Below are 19,100 nucleotides of genomic sequence, written 5' to 3'. Positions count from 1 at the left end.
TAGTAGTACTAATTCATGTTGTGTTCTTTTGCTATTAATGGAGTGGTTTATACATCTGTTTTTTAAAAAAAAAAAAAGCAGCAGTAGCTTTCATTTTCTGTATATAATTGAAATTCTACTATTATTTTACATAATGTTTCATTTACTATTACAGTCTGAACTACAGATTTGTCTAATATAGCCAACCTCTGAGTGTAACCACTATGGGTAAATAATTCTCCATAGTAATTCCAAAGTGGATGGGGAGCGTACTTGTGGTGGTGTATATGTTGCCTGTATGGGTGGTGTAGCATGCCTGTATGCTTACGTGTCTACTTGCCGTGTAGTTAATGTGCCAGTGTCTCATAAAGTGACTAGATGGAAAGGGACCAAAATGCTAACACTGTCATTTCAGGAACCCGAAAGAGCTGGTTCTGAAAGAACATAGGTTTTGAATCAGGTTATACAACATCTGAAAATGTGGTATTTTATGATTATGTCGTATAAATGTGGATTTTGCTCTGACATTCTAGTGCTTTAACCTGTATCAGATACTCATTTTTTGTTTTAATAACTTGGGTTGGTTTTTTTTGAAGGGCTGCCAAGTCGTCAAGAAGTTACGGTAAAATATGTTGACTTTGGCAACATTGCTAACTTAACCCTTAAAGACATACGCAAAGTAGAAAAGGAGTTTCTGAGCTCTCCAGAAAAGGTAAATTGGTGCTTGGATGGATTAAACAGTCAAAATTAATAGAATCTCAATGGATGGAAGGGGAAAGAGAGAGTTGTTAACATTCTGAAGTAAATAAAATGTTAAGCAAGTTCCTTTTCTCATGGGTTTATGATGTGACTTATTAAATGTTTTGGACACACATTGAAAACTTAATTTTTTAAATATCATTCAGTTTTAAAGTAAATCTAATATTACCTTTCAGTGAGGAGGAATATTGACATTGTGTATGTGTGTTTAATTCAAATACCTTCTTTTATTCCATAGTAAACTGAATTAATTTTTACATTCTTTCATTTTCAAATGATAATCTAATAATGGTCTTTTTTTAAAATTACGTTTTTGTTTGTTTTATGCATTTAAAGTTTGGTGATTTCCTAACTTTAGGTATTGTAGGAGTTTCCCTCTTTTGACCAAGAGAAAAACTGAGTGGGAAAGGAAATGGCAAAGTATTTCTGTCAAATAAAAAATGCACATAAGAAGAAAATAATTATTTTTCTTCAGCTGTTCATTTGATAGTTCTGGTTACCAACCATAATTATGCTAAACTTTAAAACTTCATATGTTGATAGGGGTTTTTTAACCCAATTGTAGGCACCAGAAATAGTGATTGTTGTAACTAAGGTTGGCCAGCATCTTTTACTGGAGATAGGATTTAATTTTTTATATTTTGGGCAGATGTTTCTGGGGAGAGCTTGAGCCAAAATGATGGAGCCTTTTTTGACAGCAAGGGAGAGGAAACATTCTGCAAATGGCAAAACATTCTTGCCGTTGCAGTGTCTTAATTCTTCAGATCAAAGTGGCTAATGAATAAGGATGTTGGGATTTTTGATGTGTGTTATCCCATTGTTCCAACTGATTGCTTGTTATTGACCAAATAGAAATCTTCAGAAAAATCTGTTAAGAATTTGTCAGCTCCTGAGCACATGCTACTAGGCCTCCTCACTTTGAACATAAAGGAGAAGGGGCTAAAGAATTACGGATACAGATGGGTATATGACCACTAGGGAACGGTCTAAAAAAACTTGAACCCAACAGTTACTCTCAAATTTTGACATTCTTATGCCACATGTAGGTTATGGTTAAACACTCTGGCAAGGTGTTTACACCTGAATTTTGCATAATAAATAACAAGTTCCTGTTGCTATTAGTTTTAATGCAAGTAATAGAAAGATCAGCAGACTTGAGTCTGTTATGTGTTGCTATGGTTTCAAATAATTTCTGCTTAAAAAAAAAAAGGATTTAAAATTCTTTGAAACATGAATGAACACAAGATGGCAAAATCAAGCATTCAGAAAGTAAGAGTATCAGAAGTGAGGGTGCTTGTGTAGCTCTATTCTGTTGCATGAAAGCATTGGTAAGTCTTCACACGTGATCACATATTGCCTTGTCTCAAATGTAAGTTCATTGTTTAAGAGATTTGAATCAGGCTGTTACAAGAGAAGTCAGACTTTTTTCAGCCTGTTAATAGTTTGCAGGCATTTTAATGGATTTGGGTGGTGCAGAAATCTTGGCCAAGACTAGAATAAGCAGTGCTTAATGTAGTGTTGGGTTTTGTCAGCCACAGCCCTTTCTTTTAATGGTTATTTAACCTGTCTGTCAGTCTTATTTTCAAATTCCTGACTGCCTGTATCCTATGAATATCTTCACAAAACATTATTTCTATTGTCTTCATTTCTTCTCTCCCTTTTCCCTCACCTGTGTTACTCTTCTTTCTTTCAGTGCAATAAACAAGAAGGAGGAGACAATAACATTCAGTTAATTTAAAATTGAGCTATAGTGTAGCCACCAAAGTTTGCAATAAAAGAATTTTTTTTAGCATCTTTAATCAAAGTACTTCATCTCATCTAATTTCTTGTGTGTCTCTTTTTTCGACTCCTGGTTAATACCTTTCAAAACCCCGGCAGGAGTTTTCTGACATAGGTACTGTGGTGTGTCTCTGTTCAGTCCTTCAGACCTCTGCAGTGGTATAGTCATGTTAATCTTAGATGCTTTCAATCTGGGTTATTACATCATAAGCAAATCAGGATGAAGGCTTTTTTTTATCACCTTTCTGCAGTAATCTTTCCTGATTTCTGCACCAGTTCTATGCCTAACCATAAAGAGAGGCAAGGAGAATTAAGCTCGCTCTATTTCAGCAAGAATGTATGTTAATTTGAGCTCAGCTGCTGGTGGGGGTGGGGTGGAAATCATTTTAAGTCAAATCAGATAATGGTAATGTGGAACCAGAAGCCATGCATGTCTTGCTGTCCTGCATGAGTGCAAAGCAAAGGCTGATATTTGGCTATAATGAGATGGTCTTAATATGTGATGGTACATGCATAATTTGAGTTACTTTTTAGGCAATAAGGTGCAGGCTGGCTTCCATTGAGCCTTATAAAGGAGCAAATGAGTGGAACAGAGAAGCCAAGAAAAGATTTGAAGAAATGACTGAAGAAAAACTTATGTTCTGTTCAGTTGTTGGTAAGTTGTCAAGAGTGTATTAATTTATATTTAAATATTATTAAATTGTCTTAAACTTAGAAACATGCACTTTTGTATTTTAAATAGTATTTATTTGAAATGCAGGTAGCCTGGAGTGAGAACATCTTAAAATGTGAACTAATTGGAGGAGACATAACAGATGCAACTTCTGACAAAAGCTCTGTTTATGTCTTCTCTTAGGGACCACACCAGCATTAAGTAATATAAGTATCCTGGTTTATTAAGATGGGCTTGTTTCCAAAAGTAGTAGCTATCCTTGACTGTTCCTGACTTTATTGGTAGCTGGGAGTGTGAGCACTGCTGCTCTAAAACATCACAAAAAAAAAAAAAAAAAAAAAAGAATTTGAGTAACACATATATACCTTAGTAGGATTTTTCTCAATACCATTTACTGTTAATATGCAGCTAGTTATTTTTCAACACCTGTGGAATGGTGGTTTGGAACCCATCTAATAAATGAATTTACATGTAGCAGTTGGTTTCTTTGTACAAAAATATTTAGTAATTATTGGTGTATTTTAAGTTAATTTTATAGGTGTGTGCAAAGCTAAGCCTCTACATATTGTTGATGTTCAGAATCAATTATTTTATAAATCAAATGTAGCTTTACGAAATCCTGTCTTTTTGTACCATTTGCCGTGCCTCCAAAACCATAAATAGTCTTTATACTGTCATTGATTGGCACTAATTATATTATTAATTCACAGAAATTTTAGATGGTAACATCTTATCTGTTGAACTCTTTGCCTCCTACTCTGGTCATGGAAGAAGCCTCAGTATTAACTGCCAGCTAGTTAAAGAAGACCTAGCATCCTACATACCTGGGTAAATACACTGTGTGTAACAATGTGTTTGGAAATACTGAATTTGTGTAACAAAATTACTGGCTTTAGTATGTCACCACCAGTGGCTGGAATTTACCACATTTGTGATTAAATTCATTACAAATCACATTCATCAACTGACATAAGTTATGGAGTGTAAGTCTGCAGTTTGGCATAGTTAAATTCTCAAACTAAATCCTGACAACGTACTGTATTGAGATTGTAATTGATTCAGAAGTTGGAGATGAAATGTTTGCATTGTACTTGTACTGTGGTTAAGTGCCAAATCTTCCCAGACTAGTTATAATTAAGGTTCCCCTTCCCTTATAGTAAGAAAAGAAATACCACTTTTGTGTGTTTAACCTGCACCTAACATAAGTCATCTCTTTGGAGGGTCTTACTAGAAAACGAATACTCAGATAACCAGCTATGACAGCAACAGACAGAAGAGTTGGGAAGCCTGCTGGGGACATGAGGCTGATAAGGAGATAACACTGCTGTATAAATCTGTTGTCTTTTTAAAAAGATAATCTATGGGCTGTATTCATGAAAATCAATAATTACTCTTTCATTAATAATTTCTGAATACTGATGAAAATAAAAATATTGTTACATAGACAGTTTTGATTCCAAAAGGGAATTCCTGATTTGCTTTTTTTTTAGGAGGAAGAAAATAAGTGGATTTTCATCTCTTAGCTCAGAAATATAACTAAATCCTAGTAACACTTTTCTTGTACTGGTCACAATTTTTAATAAGATTTTTGTAAAGTTAAGCAGCTTTATTTAAACCTGAACAGCTGAATTGTTTTGTTACTGTCCATAGGGTGTTTTGTTGTATTGCAGCTATACTTAAGATGCCTACTTGCAGCCTGCAAACAAGTGGGTATGTTACTTTAACGTGAGTTGCTGTGTAACACTGATAACTTTACTAATGTAGATTTTTCAGTTGGTTGCTCACTCCCTTCTTTAGTTGGACTGGGTAGAAAATAGAAGAAACAGGAGCAAGAAGACTTACGAGTCTAAATACAGGGAAATCACTTACCAAGTACTGTTGTAGGCAAAACAGACTTAATTTAACTTATTAGTAATTAGTATAGATAATTATTTATAGTATTAAATATTTAATTAGATTCAGGCATTGGGACACAAAAGACAAACGTTTATAGCACCTACCCTCCCCCTTTCCCAGGCTCACATTTACTCCAAGCACCTCTCCTCCCCCTCCTACACTCAGGTTACACGCAGTCCCTTCGGTGAGGCAGTAAGCATGCAGGGGGTTAGGGTCAGGACACAGCGGTTTCTTTCTGCTGCTTCTTCCTTCTTGCTATTTTCTTCCTGTGCTCCAGCATGGAGCCTCATAACCCCATTAGGGTTATGATTACTCTTCCACGTTTAATGCTGTTGAGGGATACCCAGGCCAGCTCTAAACTAGTATAAGGCAATATAAGCAGGAGAGCACAGCGCTCCATAGAAGCTGACTTGCTGACAAGTAAATACCAGTAAGCTTACTCATGCATTGGGATAGGAAGTAGTCCATACGGAATTCCAGGAAGAAACCTTGGAGTCTGAAGTTAATTTCAAATTGATTGGTTTTTCTGATGGATCTGCAAGGATAATGCTACACTGCAGTTACTAGAGAGGGGGTTGTAAGACATGTAACATGTATTTCACTTGGGAGAACTCTCCATGACAGATTTGCCTCTGTCCATTTCATAGTTCAGACTCATTATACGCAAGGTGAGCATATTTATGAGCTATGAAATTCATTTCTTTCCTGGTTCTATAAGTTAGCTGTTTTGCCCAGCAGCTTGCAAATACTTGTATCAAGAAGGTTTGCATAAATAATTGTGTAGCAGTATGTAGTGAATGATTCAATACTTTACAGAATTTTCTTTTTGACAGAGCAGTTTGTTTTCTTCCTGTGAAGAAAAAGACAGGTGGTAGATCTCTGAAAACAAAAGTTTCTTCCTGGAAGCCCAGAAATGGCCAGCAGTTAAACTCATGCTTGCTGTCTCTTTTAGTCAGCGATATTTACAAGAAGCCAGTTCTTTTGCATTAACAGGTGTTTTTTTTCAACCTTCGATCTCTTATGTCTCTAGTTGGCACAGTTCACACAGACTTGTACTAAGATGGGCTGTGGCTCAAAATACATACCAGCCAACTCTTGTTAGCTGCTGGGCTTTATCCAGTTCACACAATTTAAACAAGTTTTCATCAGGGTACTATCATGACCATACTTCTTTCACTACTCTACTTAGGAAAGTGCTAGCACCAGTCATGTTGTATTTGTATCCTCAGGGAATGCTAGAAAGGTAGATGTTTCACTAATATGAATGTTCTTCTGAAAGGAATGTTTACACATCTTGGAAATTGAATGTTGCATCTTTCATTCAGAGGCACCATTGATTTCCAGAAGAATGATATTTGTAATTTGATGTCTTTTAAGCCAGACACAAATAGTAAAATGTTCAATAATATCAGCTGCTTTTCTGCCAGCAGCCTATATTGCATTGTGCTTTCATCTGTCAGTAGAATGTGCAAGGATACCTTCTGAAAGAGAATAAAAATGTTACTATCATCTGTGTTTCAGAAGTAGCATGTAGAAATGTTTTTGTCTTTTGTTGGGATTTTTTTCTTCTTTTCTAAGTTATTTGGTATTCTTCAGTCTTCATGTTGAATGATTTCTGTCATGTTGAACTGTGGTCGGTATTGAGCTCTTTTTCACTTTGTTTAAAATACGTTTAAACTTTCCATTCTAATTACTTTATGCTTTTTACAGGTACAATGAAAGTACTGCTGTAAGGCCTAGTGAAATATGGGATGTTCCTCTAGAAGAAATTCCTGAAACCTTGGAAGCTTTAAATCTTATAGACATGAAATCTGTGGATGAAGGAGATTTCAAATCACTTTCTGAGAAAGAGCTACAAGTGAGAATTAGTCATGTAGTGTCTCCTAGTAAAATTTTTATACAGTGGATGTCATCAGAAGGTATCCTGAGAAGGTACTAAAATCCAAAGAACTTCTCTCAAGGCATTCTTATTACAAGCTGGTGAAGTACAGTTAGAACAAACTGATGAGGGTTGCATTTGACACCGAGTACTCTTGAATACAGTTGACTTAATCTTGCTTCGCTGAGGAAAGTATAGGAACAGAAGACAGATTGGCACTATATTATGGTTCATTAAATATTTCTGATTCCAAATTAAGTACATGATCTAACTCCTATTTCAAATCAGTTTTAATGTAGTAAATATTGGGGACTGATAAATGCAGCACTGTCCAGAAAGATTAAAGGTTATTGCTCGCTCTTTTCTCCTCCCCATTCCTTCATTAGAAAACTTTTTGAACAATACCAGTATCATAAGTCATAGAACTTCAAGTTAGTTATTTCAACATGATTCTAATATGCTGTTAGGAGAGTTTGAAGGCAATTTCTGGACATGGTGTATCAAATGAAAGGAGGTTGCAGAGAACTGGGGATGAGTCTCTTTAACCAAGTAATAAGCGATAAGACAAGAGGGAATGGCCTCAAGTTGCGCCAGGGAAGGTTTAGACTGGATATTAGGAAGCATTTCTTTCCAGAACAGGTTGTTAGGCATTGGAATGGGCTGCCCAGGGAGGTGGTGGAGTCCCCATCCCTGGCGGTGTTGAAGAGTCGGGTCGACAGCACTGAGGGATATGGTGTAGTTGGGAACCATCAAAGTTAGGTTAATGGTTGGACTGGATGATCTTCAAGGTCTTTTCCAACCTTGACGATTCTGTGATTCTGTAATCTTCCTTTGGTCGATATTTAGGTAATGTTTAGGTGATAGTGCATGCTGTTTGAAGGCAATTAAGTGGAAATACCATTGCTTAGTGCAAGTGGCTTATTGTCTGCCTCTTATTTCTCCTTTCATCTTTTTACCTTGCATCTAGCTACCTAGAGTCTCATTGAATTAGTCATGACACTAACTAAGTATCACGCTCTCAAGCTGTCGAGAGGAAATAGTGCATCTTTCAAATAGTGCTATACAGAAGGGTTAGGATCGCTCAGATTTAATTCTGTTGTTTAAGAAAAATGATAGTTTTATGGAATTTTAATTAGATTGCATGTGGTTTGAAGCTCCATTTCATGTATTTCTAACATGTCATGAAGAAAAACTACAATACTATGTGACTGTTAAACAGTTACTAAAACTTCGTGCTAGTTAAGCGCTAATTGACTAGATAAACCCTTTATTCACTGGATAAAATTTTGCCACTAGAAAAGTAGTTTTTTTGAATGTTAGTTTACAGGAGAAGATGGCTACCATCTACAAAGAATCCCAGCCACAGTCCGTGAAGTGGGAAAGTCGTATGCACTGTGCTGTTTACATATGGGATTTGAAACAGTGGCAAAGAGGTCAAATAAGCAGGATTGTCTCTGAAACAAGTGTAAAGGTAAACCTCTTATCGTAAGAGGGTTCATACTTTCATTTCTAAAGTTTGTAAGCATTCATTGATTAAAATAATGTCAAATATGTGCTTCTTACTTCTGTGTTAATATTTTCTCATACAGCCTTTTGCTTTTGTTGAGAGTTTAAGTTATATTGTACATTACTGCAAAGAAGATTACTGTCTCATCAAAGCTCAGATGCCTTTAGCAAGGAACCAGGTAGCTGAGGAAGTCTCATGAGGTTGACTTTGTGTATGTTTACACTACACTTTGCAACGTGGCACAGATTCCCAAGCTATAGCCTTACCAGTTTAGCTTAGATTCCAGAAGCTGTGTGAGCCTGAGGGTCACATTAATTCAAACTTAATGATCCTTGCTAAAAGATGAAGCTAGTTGAACAGAGTGCAACACCGCAGGAACACACGTAGTCATGCTGTTGCTTGAACCCTAAACTGATGTTGATGCACTGTGCCATGTAGGTGGAACATTTTCCACAGTAACTTCTCACACAGTGCTGCTTTAAACATGCGTTTTGTTGCGCTCGTTTGAAAAGAGTAAGGAGAATCAAAAGAGGCATTTCGTGAATAGGTAACTACTTGCCGCAAAAGTAAGAGTGACTTTTTAATCACATAAATAATCCAGGGCTGGATTACCATTGGTTTTCTCCACCATCATCAGATTATGCCTGTGGATCTTGTTAGTAGGAAGCAGAAGTGGGACTTTCTATACTTCTGGTTTGCATCATCTGCTTTCAAAGGCTAAGGGCCCTCAAACTACTATTTAATCACATCAGAATAAAAAGCAAGGGCTGGAGGGGAGCTATTTCAGCATTTCTAGGTTTACAGATTTAAATGCACCAACATAACTGAAGCACAGGAAAAGAAATTTTCTTGCCCAAGTAACAGCCTCTGTAAAGTTGTTTGGCCTCCTTTGAGCATATTTCTATGTTTTGTCCTCTCAGTGGACTGTGGTAGTAGTCATTTGTATTGTGTGATGAAGTACTTCAGTGCAAAGGCCTTTTGTTGAATCCTTGTGTGTTTGAATTTTGTTTACCTATTCAGGCACACTTTGAATTACCATTCGTTACAGATAACACAGAGAGGGTTTTTTCATTGTGTTTCTTGTCTATAACAGGTATTACTTTATGATTTTGGAGCTGAAAAAACAGTGGATATCAGCTGTCTAAGAACACTTGAGGAAGATATGAAGAGAATTAGGACATTAGCAGTAGAATGTTCCTTGGTAGATATAAGGTAGCCTTTCCCTTATACTAAGTAGCAGTATTAGAAACCTAATAATGACATAACAATATTTTCCTGTGTTAGCACTGATTATCTTAGATTTGGATGTGGTTTGCTTTTTCAATAAAGAAGAAATGGGATGGCAGCTTTACAAAGGGCTACTTTTTCTAAGGGTTATGCTACATGCCAGTAAAGCAGAAACTGTGCTGTAAAAAGTAAATATTTATATGATGAATTGTAAAATACTGGACAGATGATAGAGGTTTTTGTTATTTCACTGAATGCTTTTTTCCTTGGCTCAGAATTTTGAGATGAATCAGATCTCACTAAAATGTACAGGACATCTCTCTTTTTCTAGACTGTAGAAAAAAGAGAGAACCAGGGTATTCTCCTGTGCATTTGTTTGTGTGCTATCTATACTTCGAAGAAAAAAATAGTCACATTTGTAATATCCATTCCCTGAATGAATATGAAAAGCCTAATTTGCAGATGAAGTATGGATTTTCCGTTGTTCTGTTAAGACAGGTGCCATACTTCAGGAATTCATGATTCTCCTTATTTTGAAGTTTTGGGGTTATATTTTTTAATTCTTCCTGCCATAGAGATCCAGAGATGAATAACCATTTCTTTTTATTGTTGACTGTAATGAAAATTTTCTTTTTTTCCCTGACAGTTCAGACAATTTAAAAAAAAAATCTCAGTAAAGGGAAGGGGTTGTGGTTAAGATCAGGAGATGCCACTTTCTCTTGCACTAAAGGAGATTATAATTTGTTTTGCGTTAGACCAACAGGTGGAAGCACACAGTGGACAGCAACAGCGTGTGAATATTTATCCTATTACCTAATGGGGGCACAAGTAAAAATAATCATACAGGTTTGTAATCAAAAACAGCGGTATTTGTATAATTTCTGTCAGGTTGTCTGTTAATTTAATTTTTTTCCAAATATATTTACTCTTCAAAAAGTCCTAAGTGGTACTTGCTTAGATTTCTGCTTGCTGTAGGGGAAAAGATGCTTTTTCTTTTTTCTGCTTTACTTTTGTTACTCACCGGAGCATTAGAACAGTTTGTCTACTCAGTGTGGAAAGAACAGAGTCTTAGATATATTTAGTTACTGAAGAAGAATATTTAGATCTTTGGGATCACTGGATGCTGACAGCTTTTATGGACAGATGAGCAAGATGCTCATGTTCTTGATGAGAATGATTTCAGCAGCTGCTATATTAGTTTTCAAGCCTCAGAAAGTGAAAGAACGAGTCTGATGCTGCACAAACATCATTAGTAATTGATTTCCTCTACTGGTAAAGAAAACGGAATTATTATGAGGGTTTGATTTTAGTGTCTGTTGGCAGCTGCCAGTGAGGTTTGACAGTGTGGCTGGAAGTAAAAGCACTGATGAGCAAAGTTATTTATGAGTGGGATTAAAGCTCCTGCTGGAGGAAAACAAGTGTTTGGCAGTTCATTCTAATAAAACAAATAAGGGAAGAAGCAGGGTTTTATTCTGTTACTTTCTTTTTAATGTCATGTTTACAACAGTTGGTAAAATGATGGGAACTGTGACATTGATTAAATAAATTTTGTCTTCTGATGTGTGCATGAGTTGTTAAGTGATGTCTGATTTGCAGTCAGTACCAATAAAATGAAAAAATATGCCTATAGTTTAGAGGAAATGGATATTGTAATATGTTATCCTGCTCTCATTTTTTCCAGGAAAGTGATGTGGCTTGTGCATTGCCTGTGAAAATACTTTGCAAAGATGAAACAGGACAATTGATTGATATTTCAGAACACCTTATTAGAAAGGGTTTGGCTTTTAGAAACAAAAGGTTTGGAAACTTTTATATTCTTTCAGACTGTCATATTCACATCGTGATAAGCTACTAAGTAAAACAAAAATTTGGATTGTTCTCTACAGCATATGTAGCAACAGAACTACATCTTTAGTGAACTTATTTGAGTATAACATTATTAATTGTATTCATTGCATGTTTCAATTCTCCAAGTTGGTAGATGAGATGTTTGACAGTATTTTAACAAGCATTTACTATTTTTGTGTGTTTGATTTTTTTTTTTTACTTCTATTTTGCACTTCTAAAGTTCTTTGTCACTTAATATGTTAATATGATTTGATTGGATCTGCTAGAACTGTTGATGCTGATGTGGCTTGCTCAGTCTCCAAGGAACACCTTGAACATTTAGAGCAAGAGAACACACAACTGGATCGTTGTAATTCCGAAACTGCATGTGCAAGAAACAGCGCTGCTCCAGAGGAAAATATCACTGTTTCAGAGAGTGAACAAACACCATGCAAAATATATAAGTCAGTGCTTCATTCAGGAACGGATGAAATATATAAATCCCCCATTATGCCTGAAGCGAAAATTTTTCAAGCTGTAGTAAGTTGCGTTGGATGTGATGGAACTATTTATATAATACCGAAATCACTTGGTAAGATTACGTGGAAGAAAGTACATTTATGTCTTTGAATCTTATAAATTTGGTGTATCAGAATATATCACATTTGTGTTACAGCATACATGTTCTGTATCAGAGCATAGTTGTGGAAGATTGCTGTGGGGGAGGATTGCTGTCGGGAGGTGATGAGGCCTTTGGCGTGGGGACGAGGGGAGCGTGACCATGCGCCCCTCACCCTGCAGCCCTGGGGAGAGCTCCCACAGCTTCCCAGTAGGGAAACTCCAGGATGGGGTGCCCTGTCATCAAACCCATCAGAATCGGCTCCCCTGCCCTTCCACCCTCCCAAGAAATCAAAAAAACCCCAAGCGCATGGATGGGCAGGTGACTTGCCTCTTTTCTCTAGGTGGTATTGGGTAAAGCAGCAACTGCTTTATATTATAATGTTTAGATTGTGATACATTTTACTAATAATAATGAAGATACAGTCCTAAAGATTCTCAGAGGTTAGCCTGGTTCTCAAATATTACTGGATTTTTTCTTTCAGTGTGAACTCAGTACCCAGTTTCCTCGGGCTCTTATTCTGTATCTCACAATATTTTCTGCTTGTACTGTTTGAAAGAGGTACATTTTCATCTGACAGATGCAGTGTCAGTCTTCAGTACCACAAGAATATATTGTGCTTTAGAGAAATGTTTCCATATGAGAGCATTAATTTTTCTTTTTTTTTTCTACTCTACAAGTACATTTAACTATTAGATCATATAATCAGATTCAAAGTACAGTACCCCACTGGCCCAAGACTGTGTCGTTGCTATAGACTGTACCCGTAGCAGAACAGGGTCTTCTTGCTTTGTGTTTCATGGTGTCCTACCACTGTCTCTGGGAATCTACTGTCTTGTTCATGGACAGGCTCTTGTATTAGTGCTGCCAAGGTGTCAGTTGCAAAATTTATAGACACTTTCTGAGATTAAAATCCAGAATTACTAACTGCTTCACAATTGGAAATGCAGTTTACTTTTTTAGTAGTAACATGTTTGCATATACTAGATGTTGAACATACATATTAGTGTTGGAAAACATTTTATGGAGCAGCACATGTGTTTTATGTTTATACATATCTTCATCTGAATCTGTTGGTTTTTAGTGATTGAAATAATTTGTACTAATATGTTGTAGACTATTCTGAATTTATCTTTTTTCTTCCCCCCCCCCCGCCCAGAAATGGCATTAGAGAAATTGATGACTGAAATACAAAATAACTTCAAATGTCTTGGTCTTCTGGAGCCCTACTGCTGGAAGAAGGGAGAAGCCTGTGTTGTAAGAGGATCAGATACCAGGTGGTATCGAGGTAAAGTTGTAGAACTCAGTGGTGATACTCTCGAGGTAAGTTTGATTGTATGGTGTGTGTGTGTCTGCACGAACATGTGCTCATGTATGTTTAAGAAAAAAAAGGCAAATAATCTAATCTTCTAAAATAAATTTATGATCACACCTTTTTTCATTCAGCTGACCTGACTATCCAGATGCTCATTCTGCTTAAAAGTGTGATAACTGTCCTGATTTGTACATTTATTTTAAAGATTAATTCTGTCTACCTATTTCAGTTGTCACAATTTTTCCCATAGTCTTCCTGGTGATGATAAATGTTCTTAACTAAAAAGCTACCCTTGATCACCTGTAAGTAATCCCTTTTAGATTTTTTCTTCTTCTGTTTTTGTTGTTACTGTATGTGGAATGCTTTGAAAACACTTAGGTTTAGCTTCCCCCCCACCCTATCCCCACCCAAAAAGTAGTGGCTGTCTTTGTTTTGAATTCTTTCCACTGCACAGGTATGGAGCTACTTTTTCTAATCAGTAGTTAATCTTATCTAAACTCTTGAATCTGTTCATGCTTTTTGAATGTAGATTTGCAAGTCTGACATTGTGCTAGCTCACAATTTTTTTATTTCTTTCAATTTTAAACTGCTGTAGGTTGTTACACAAAAGGTAGGACCTCTTGCAAGACAAGTTTAGAAACTGAACTTCTAATCTGCCGTACCAGTTTTTTAATGCTTTCCTTCATTTCCACTTTGTCACATCACCTACTTACCAGCACACCATTATTTTTCCTCCAGAAAAGTGAATGCTGTAAATGAACGCTTTCTCATATTAAACTTGATTTTAAAAAGAGCAATTGTTTCAGGAAAGCTTTTCTTCTCATGTAGGTACAATACATAGACCGTGGTTGCACAGAGAGGATTCCTCAGTGTCATCTGTATCCAACTACATTGTATACTGGTATTCCTCCATTTTGCATACCATGTCAGCTCTACAAGACAGTACCAGTGAGTAATGGTAGATTTGCAGATGTTTTAGTAGGTAGTTACTCAAATCAATAGACTGTTTAGTCATACAAAGTTGAGACTAGTTGCTGGTATTTTTTCTTGCCTATGAGTGTTCAGAGAATAGCTGATGAAGATCATTGGAGCAAGGCAGCCTTTTATCCGGAACTGCCAGATTGGTTTATGAAGTGACCATGCTTCAAAAGCAGCTGTCATTGGAATTAAATCTCTGTGAGACAAGACACTTTAGTAGTTGGCAGGATGATCCTCTGAAGTTTTGCAATAGCAGCAACAAGAAATAAGGCCTGGATTTCTTAAATCTTCAAGTCCTGCAAAAATGTTTCCATCATTCTGAAATCAGCTGTGTAGGAAACAATCTGTTACACTAAACTTAATTCAAGTGAATTGCTTTAGAGGTTTTTGTTAGTAAATAATTGATGTATAAATATCATCTTCACATATCATCGCATCTTATTCAAAGTTGATTGGTGCATTGAGTAAATGTGAATTACTGAAATGACTAGCTTACTTTTCAACTTATTTTTAAAGAAAAACTTTTGCTGGAAGCAGTTCAACTGATAGGTTAAGAAAGACAGGTTTATAAGCCTACGGGTTGGGAGGGAAACAGATATTGCAGGGAATAAAAAATGTTCATCCTGTGTTTATATTGTCTGAGTGCAATTCTGTATCTTTGGGTTATGTTTTGGGTAATTGTGCACACATACATTATTATGTATACAGTAAAGGTTAGACTTGGCAAGCAGCATCTCTTTCTATAAGCCACTTAAGGACCTGAAAATTGCTGGTCAGCTTTGTCACAAGGTAAGTTTTAGTGTACCAAATAGCAGATAATGTTTAAACTCTTGTAGACAAACTAATGAAGTGTGTTTTCAGATAAGCTTTTCAATGTTAGTCATGTATTTTCATCTTACTGTGTTAAAAATAGTAAGAGTATTACTTGTCAGCATCTTAACGTGTGGGAGTTTCTTGCTTTTCACCAAATAGATGGGAAATTTTTGGCAGCAGGATGCAATAGTTTGCCTTCAAGAGATACTTACAAATGAAGAGGTTGAAATACACGTTCAGGTAGGTTAATTTGTTCATAGATGTGGAATGAGGCTTACTTTTTGTTCTCTCTTTTTTTTTTTCCTTTTAACTTGCATTAAGAATAATAGGTGAAGGAGTATAGCAGTAAATGTATTTCATAGACAAAACAAATCCAAAACTAAAGTTACTTCTCCTGTGACTTTACCTTTGTTATAGTTTCAGGCCTCACATGTGCCCTTTAGAGATACTAATATTTTTTGGTCCTGTTTGTATTCTGTGTTGTCATTCTGACAAGCCAACAGCATAAACTCTTCAATTTTAAGTGATAAAATTTGGCATAATTAAGTATGGACATGCTTAAATTAATATATTAATGTTATAGGGAAACACATAATCTATATTGTCTGAAAACCTGCAATTTCACATAGTTTTAATTTCTACTGATGAATTGTGAAAGAGGGGGGTTTATTGCTGAGTGAGCAAATACGGGGTAATGTTTCAGTGTTAGAATGAGTAGTCAGTGCTACCACTCCAGAAATAAATATATTCCCATTTGTGTCATAACTGATGTTAATAGCCATCCTTACTTGTTTTGTATCTTTGATGAATGAGCATGGTGTGTACAGGAATGACAGGTTTGAATTTCCTGGTCGCTATTTCTAAAACCTCAGTCATGCTATTACTGTTGTAATATTTTTTTGTCTTTTGTAAATAGGAATTACCAGATAACCCATGGGGCAAATTGTCCATCAAGCTGTATGTTGGTGGAGTCTCGCTTTCTTCTTTCATGGCATGCCAGAAGTACTGTGTTGCTGAAGATTGTGAGGACATACTGAAGCTGGTGAGATGTGTGTGTGTGTCTGTCTTTTGCTGTTACTCTGACATTAAAAACATTACTCAGTTGCTTGTTGTGACCTTTGATTTGTTAATTCTTTTTATATTTCTGTACAGTTTTATGATGTAAACAGCAGTAAAACTGCAGGATAGCACATGTAGATACAATGTGTTAATAAGATTGTATGAAATAGCGAATTGCCAAGAGTTTATTCTTTTGGACTCCTTACTGAAAAGAGATTTTTGCATTTCTCTTTTAAAGTCCAACTCATTTTTGTGTTCCTCTGAAGCTTAAAATGATAGGAATAGGGTAATATTTTTATCACTTGAATGTATTAGTTAATCATAGAAATATATCCAAGGATGGAGATGTGCAGAAGTAAATTGAATCAAATATTTCAACATAAACCTAGTGATCTCTAAGGGAGTTATTGAGGTTCTTTATTCCAAGTGTCTGGGATGTTCATCTGGTGTTCTTTAGAAGAGGATTGAAATTTTCACCGAACTTCATTGTCTTAATACATAAAAATCGGATTTTTTTTTTCTTGAAATCTGAGGATCAGGTTTATTTAAATTACTAAGGCTTTGTTGTTGCATTTTTCTCTTAATTCTGTTTAAGCCTGACAATGTATTTTTCTTTCCAACATGAGTCTGTGCTTCAGAAAATAATTTTACAATACAGAGTACGCTGCTGTCACTGCTGATGTAAGTCTTGGCATGTGTGCCAGTGGGCTTGTGATGCAGTTAGAAAAATCTCTCAGTCTGTTTTAGAACTGAGTAGCCATGGAAAACCTAATTGTAAATCAGTCTCTTGTTGCATTTTCATAAAGTCAGCACAACACAACTTTCAGCAAACTAAATACGGATCTTGCAATGAAATTGTACCCTTAAAACAAAAATGAAATTTGGAAAACAAAGCCGTGTAAGAAGGTTGTAAGCAAGAAGCATTCAGAAAGCCTGGAATGCTTTCTGCAAGGAATATAGCATTAAGAAGATCCAGTCCAGGAATAAGTGATCCAGAACAATTTGTAAGAAAATGAGTGCCAGAGGTGTTCAGTTGTGGACCAGAAAAGGAGCAAAGCATCCAGAGCTCAAGCTGGTTCCAGGATCAGAACCTTGGGAACAGTAGAAGCGGGAAGCATGCCGCATTGAGAACATTCATTCAGACAGTCAGCTCTGGGTTTAGCTGTAGAGGCTAAGCAGCTATCCTCATAAGCCAACTGATACACTGCACTGACTAAAGGATACTATGACTATATAAAGTCTAGCCATTATATATGTTGTTATTTTATAGTTTGTAACTTTTTTTCATTGCTCCAAGTGTGTGTTTTCAGGTAAGTAATCTGATAAGGACTGTATTCTGTTCTGTGAGTGTTGTAATTTTGTTAATATTAGGCAGCAGAATATTGGGGAATACACCAGAACCCCATGCGTGGCAAGCTTTTGTTTGGTTTTGTTTGTTCCTGTACTACTGTGAGTCAGAACTGAGTAGCTAGGTGCTGCCTTTTGCTTGTATATTGAGACATGGGGGACTATGACCTCACTTCATTTGATAGTCAAGTTTTTAATCTCTTCATTCTGAGTTCAGGCTTAACTAACAGTATAATTTTTAGAACTGCTTTTTCTACAGCAGTTCACTACAAACCATTTCCAGCTATCTCAACCAAAATCAATTCAAAATTCCTTGTACAGACTATTTTTGTGTTTAACTGCATTGCATATCAGCCCCTTTACAGTGAGGTATTTGAAGTCTGCAGATTTTAAGATCATAATCTGAGAGAAGCCTTGGCGACACTGTTATATCTTAATCCACCCCTGAAAATGCCAATGCTGGGTTTTTTTTTTTTTGAAGTCTTAGTTTAGTTCAGAGGAGAGATGTGCTTCAGACTGCTGTTGACATATTAGCCATATTCATTCAGTTAACACCTGCCTTCTGAATGTCAACAAAGACAATGCTGAAAAGACTTCATGCAAAGCCATTTTTGATGTTACTGACTTGTAGTCATCAGAACACTTTCAGCATCACCAGGACCTGCTCAGCCTGCCAGCTATTACAGAGAGAGTCTCTGTCTTTTCACTCACAGAGAGAAATGTTTAGGCAGAAGCAGCAGTGTACAAGGGGCTAATTCCTCCTCTGATTCTGCATGGACTTCCATGATAGATGAGGGCCGATGCTGCAGTTGGTGTTGCAGTGCTGCATGCATCATAACACATTCCAGCACTGAGATTGCTATGTGGTTTGGCACTTCAGCTTGCAGGAAGGCTTATTCCTGTCCCTATTCCCCACTTTTAAATAGGCAATTTCCTCTAAAACCAATCATCTGTATGACTAAAAGACCTGCCAGATGCCCTAAGCTGCTGTTTCCTTATTAGGAATTTATCAGGACAAGCCTGAAGGAAGGACAGGGATGTCAAATGACTGTGGACATATGTTGAAGGCCAGCTATGTGGTTTGAAGGCCAGCTGTGTGGGTCATAAGTCCCACTATCTCTGACACCAATAAGACCTGTTCTGTCACTGATGTTTGCAACAAGATTAGTGGAAAAGCGTTCTGCGAACACCTAGACAGAAAGCCCTTTCTTTCCACTTCCCTTTTGTCAGTGGGAGAGTAAAGTGTAAGATACTCTGTCTCTTTCAGCGAAATACAGAAACAGACTTGCCAGACTGTCACTTTGGTCTTCATCATTCTAAAGATGTCTTTAATGGCTCACACTACTGTGTGGTAGAGAAGGAAATACTACATAACACACTGCACTGCAGCCTGCCATTTACTTAGTTTGGATTAAATTCTTCATGCTGAAAAGCACTCTTGTG

The 19,100-nt window shown here is 36.5% G+C and overlaps 1 protein-coding gene across 1 annotated transcript in view; it reads left to right on the top strand.

The window, feature by feature from the left end:
- The window catches only part of RNF17 (ring finger protein 17), a 51,660-nt gene that overhangs the window by 22,308 nt on the left and 10,252 nt on the right, over positions 1 to 19,100 (top strand). The window contains 13 exon segments of the mRNA XM_074816990.1: positions 576 to 691; positions 3,052 to 3,172; positions 3,901 to 4,018; positions 6,797 to 7,018; positions 8,286 to 8,436; positions 9,566 to 9,684; positions 10,455 to 10,545; positions 11,381 to 11,496; positions 11,814 to 12,118; positions 13,305 to 13,468; positions 14,289 to 14,408; positions 15,411 to 15,491; positions 16,168 to 16,293. Coding sequence (XP_074673091.1) covers positions 576 to 691; positions 3,052 to 3,172; positions 3,901 to 4,018; positions 6,797 to 7,018; positions 8,286 to 8,436; positions 9,566 to 9,684; positions 10,455 to 10,545; positions 11,381 to 11,496; positions 11,814 to 12,118; positions 13,305 to 13,468; positions 14,289 to 14,408; positions 15,411 to 15,491; positions 16,168 to 16,293 — 1,850 coding nt within the window.

This window comes from Strix aluco, chromosome 2 (assembly GCF_031877795.1).
Source record: "Strix aluco isolate bStrAlu1 chromosome 2, bStrAlu1.hap1, whole genome shotgun sequence".
In the NCBI taxonomy this organism is placed as follows: domain Eukaryota; kingdom Metazoa; phylum Chordata; class Aves; order Strigiformes; family Strigidae; genus Strix; species Strix aluco.
The sequence above is the reverse complement of the archived record's forward strand: the minus strand, read 5'-3'. Positions and strand labels throughout refer to the sequence as shown.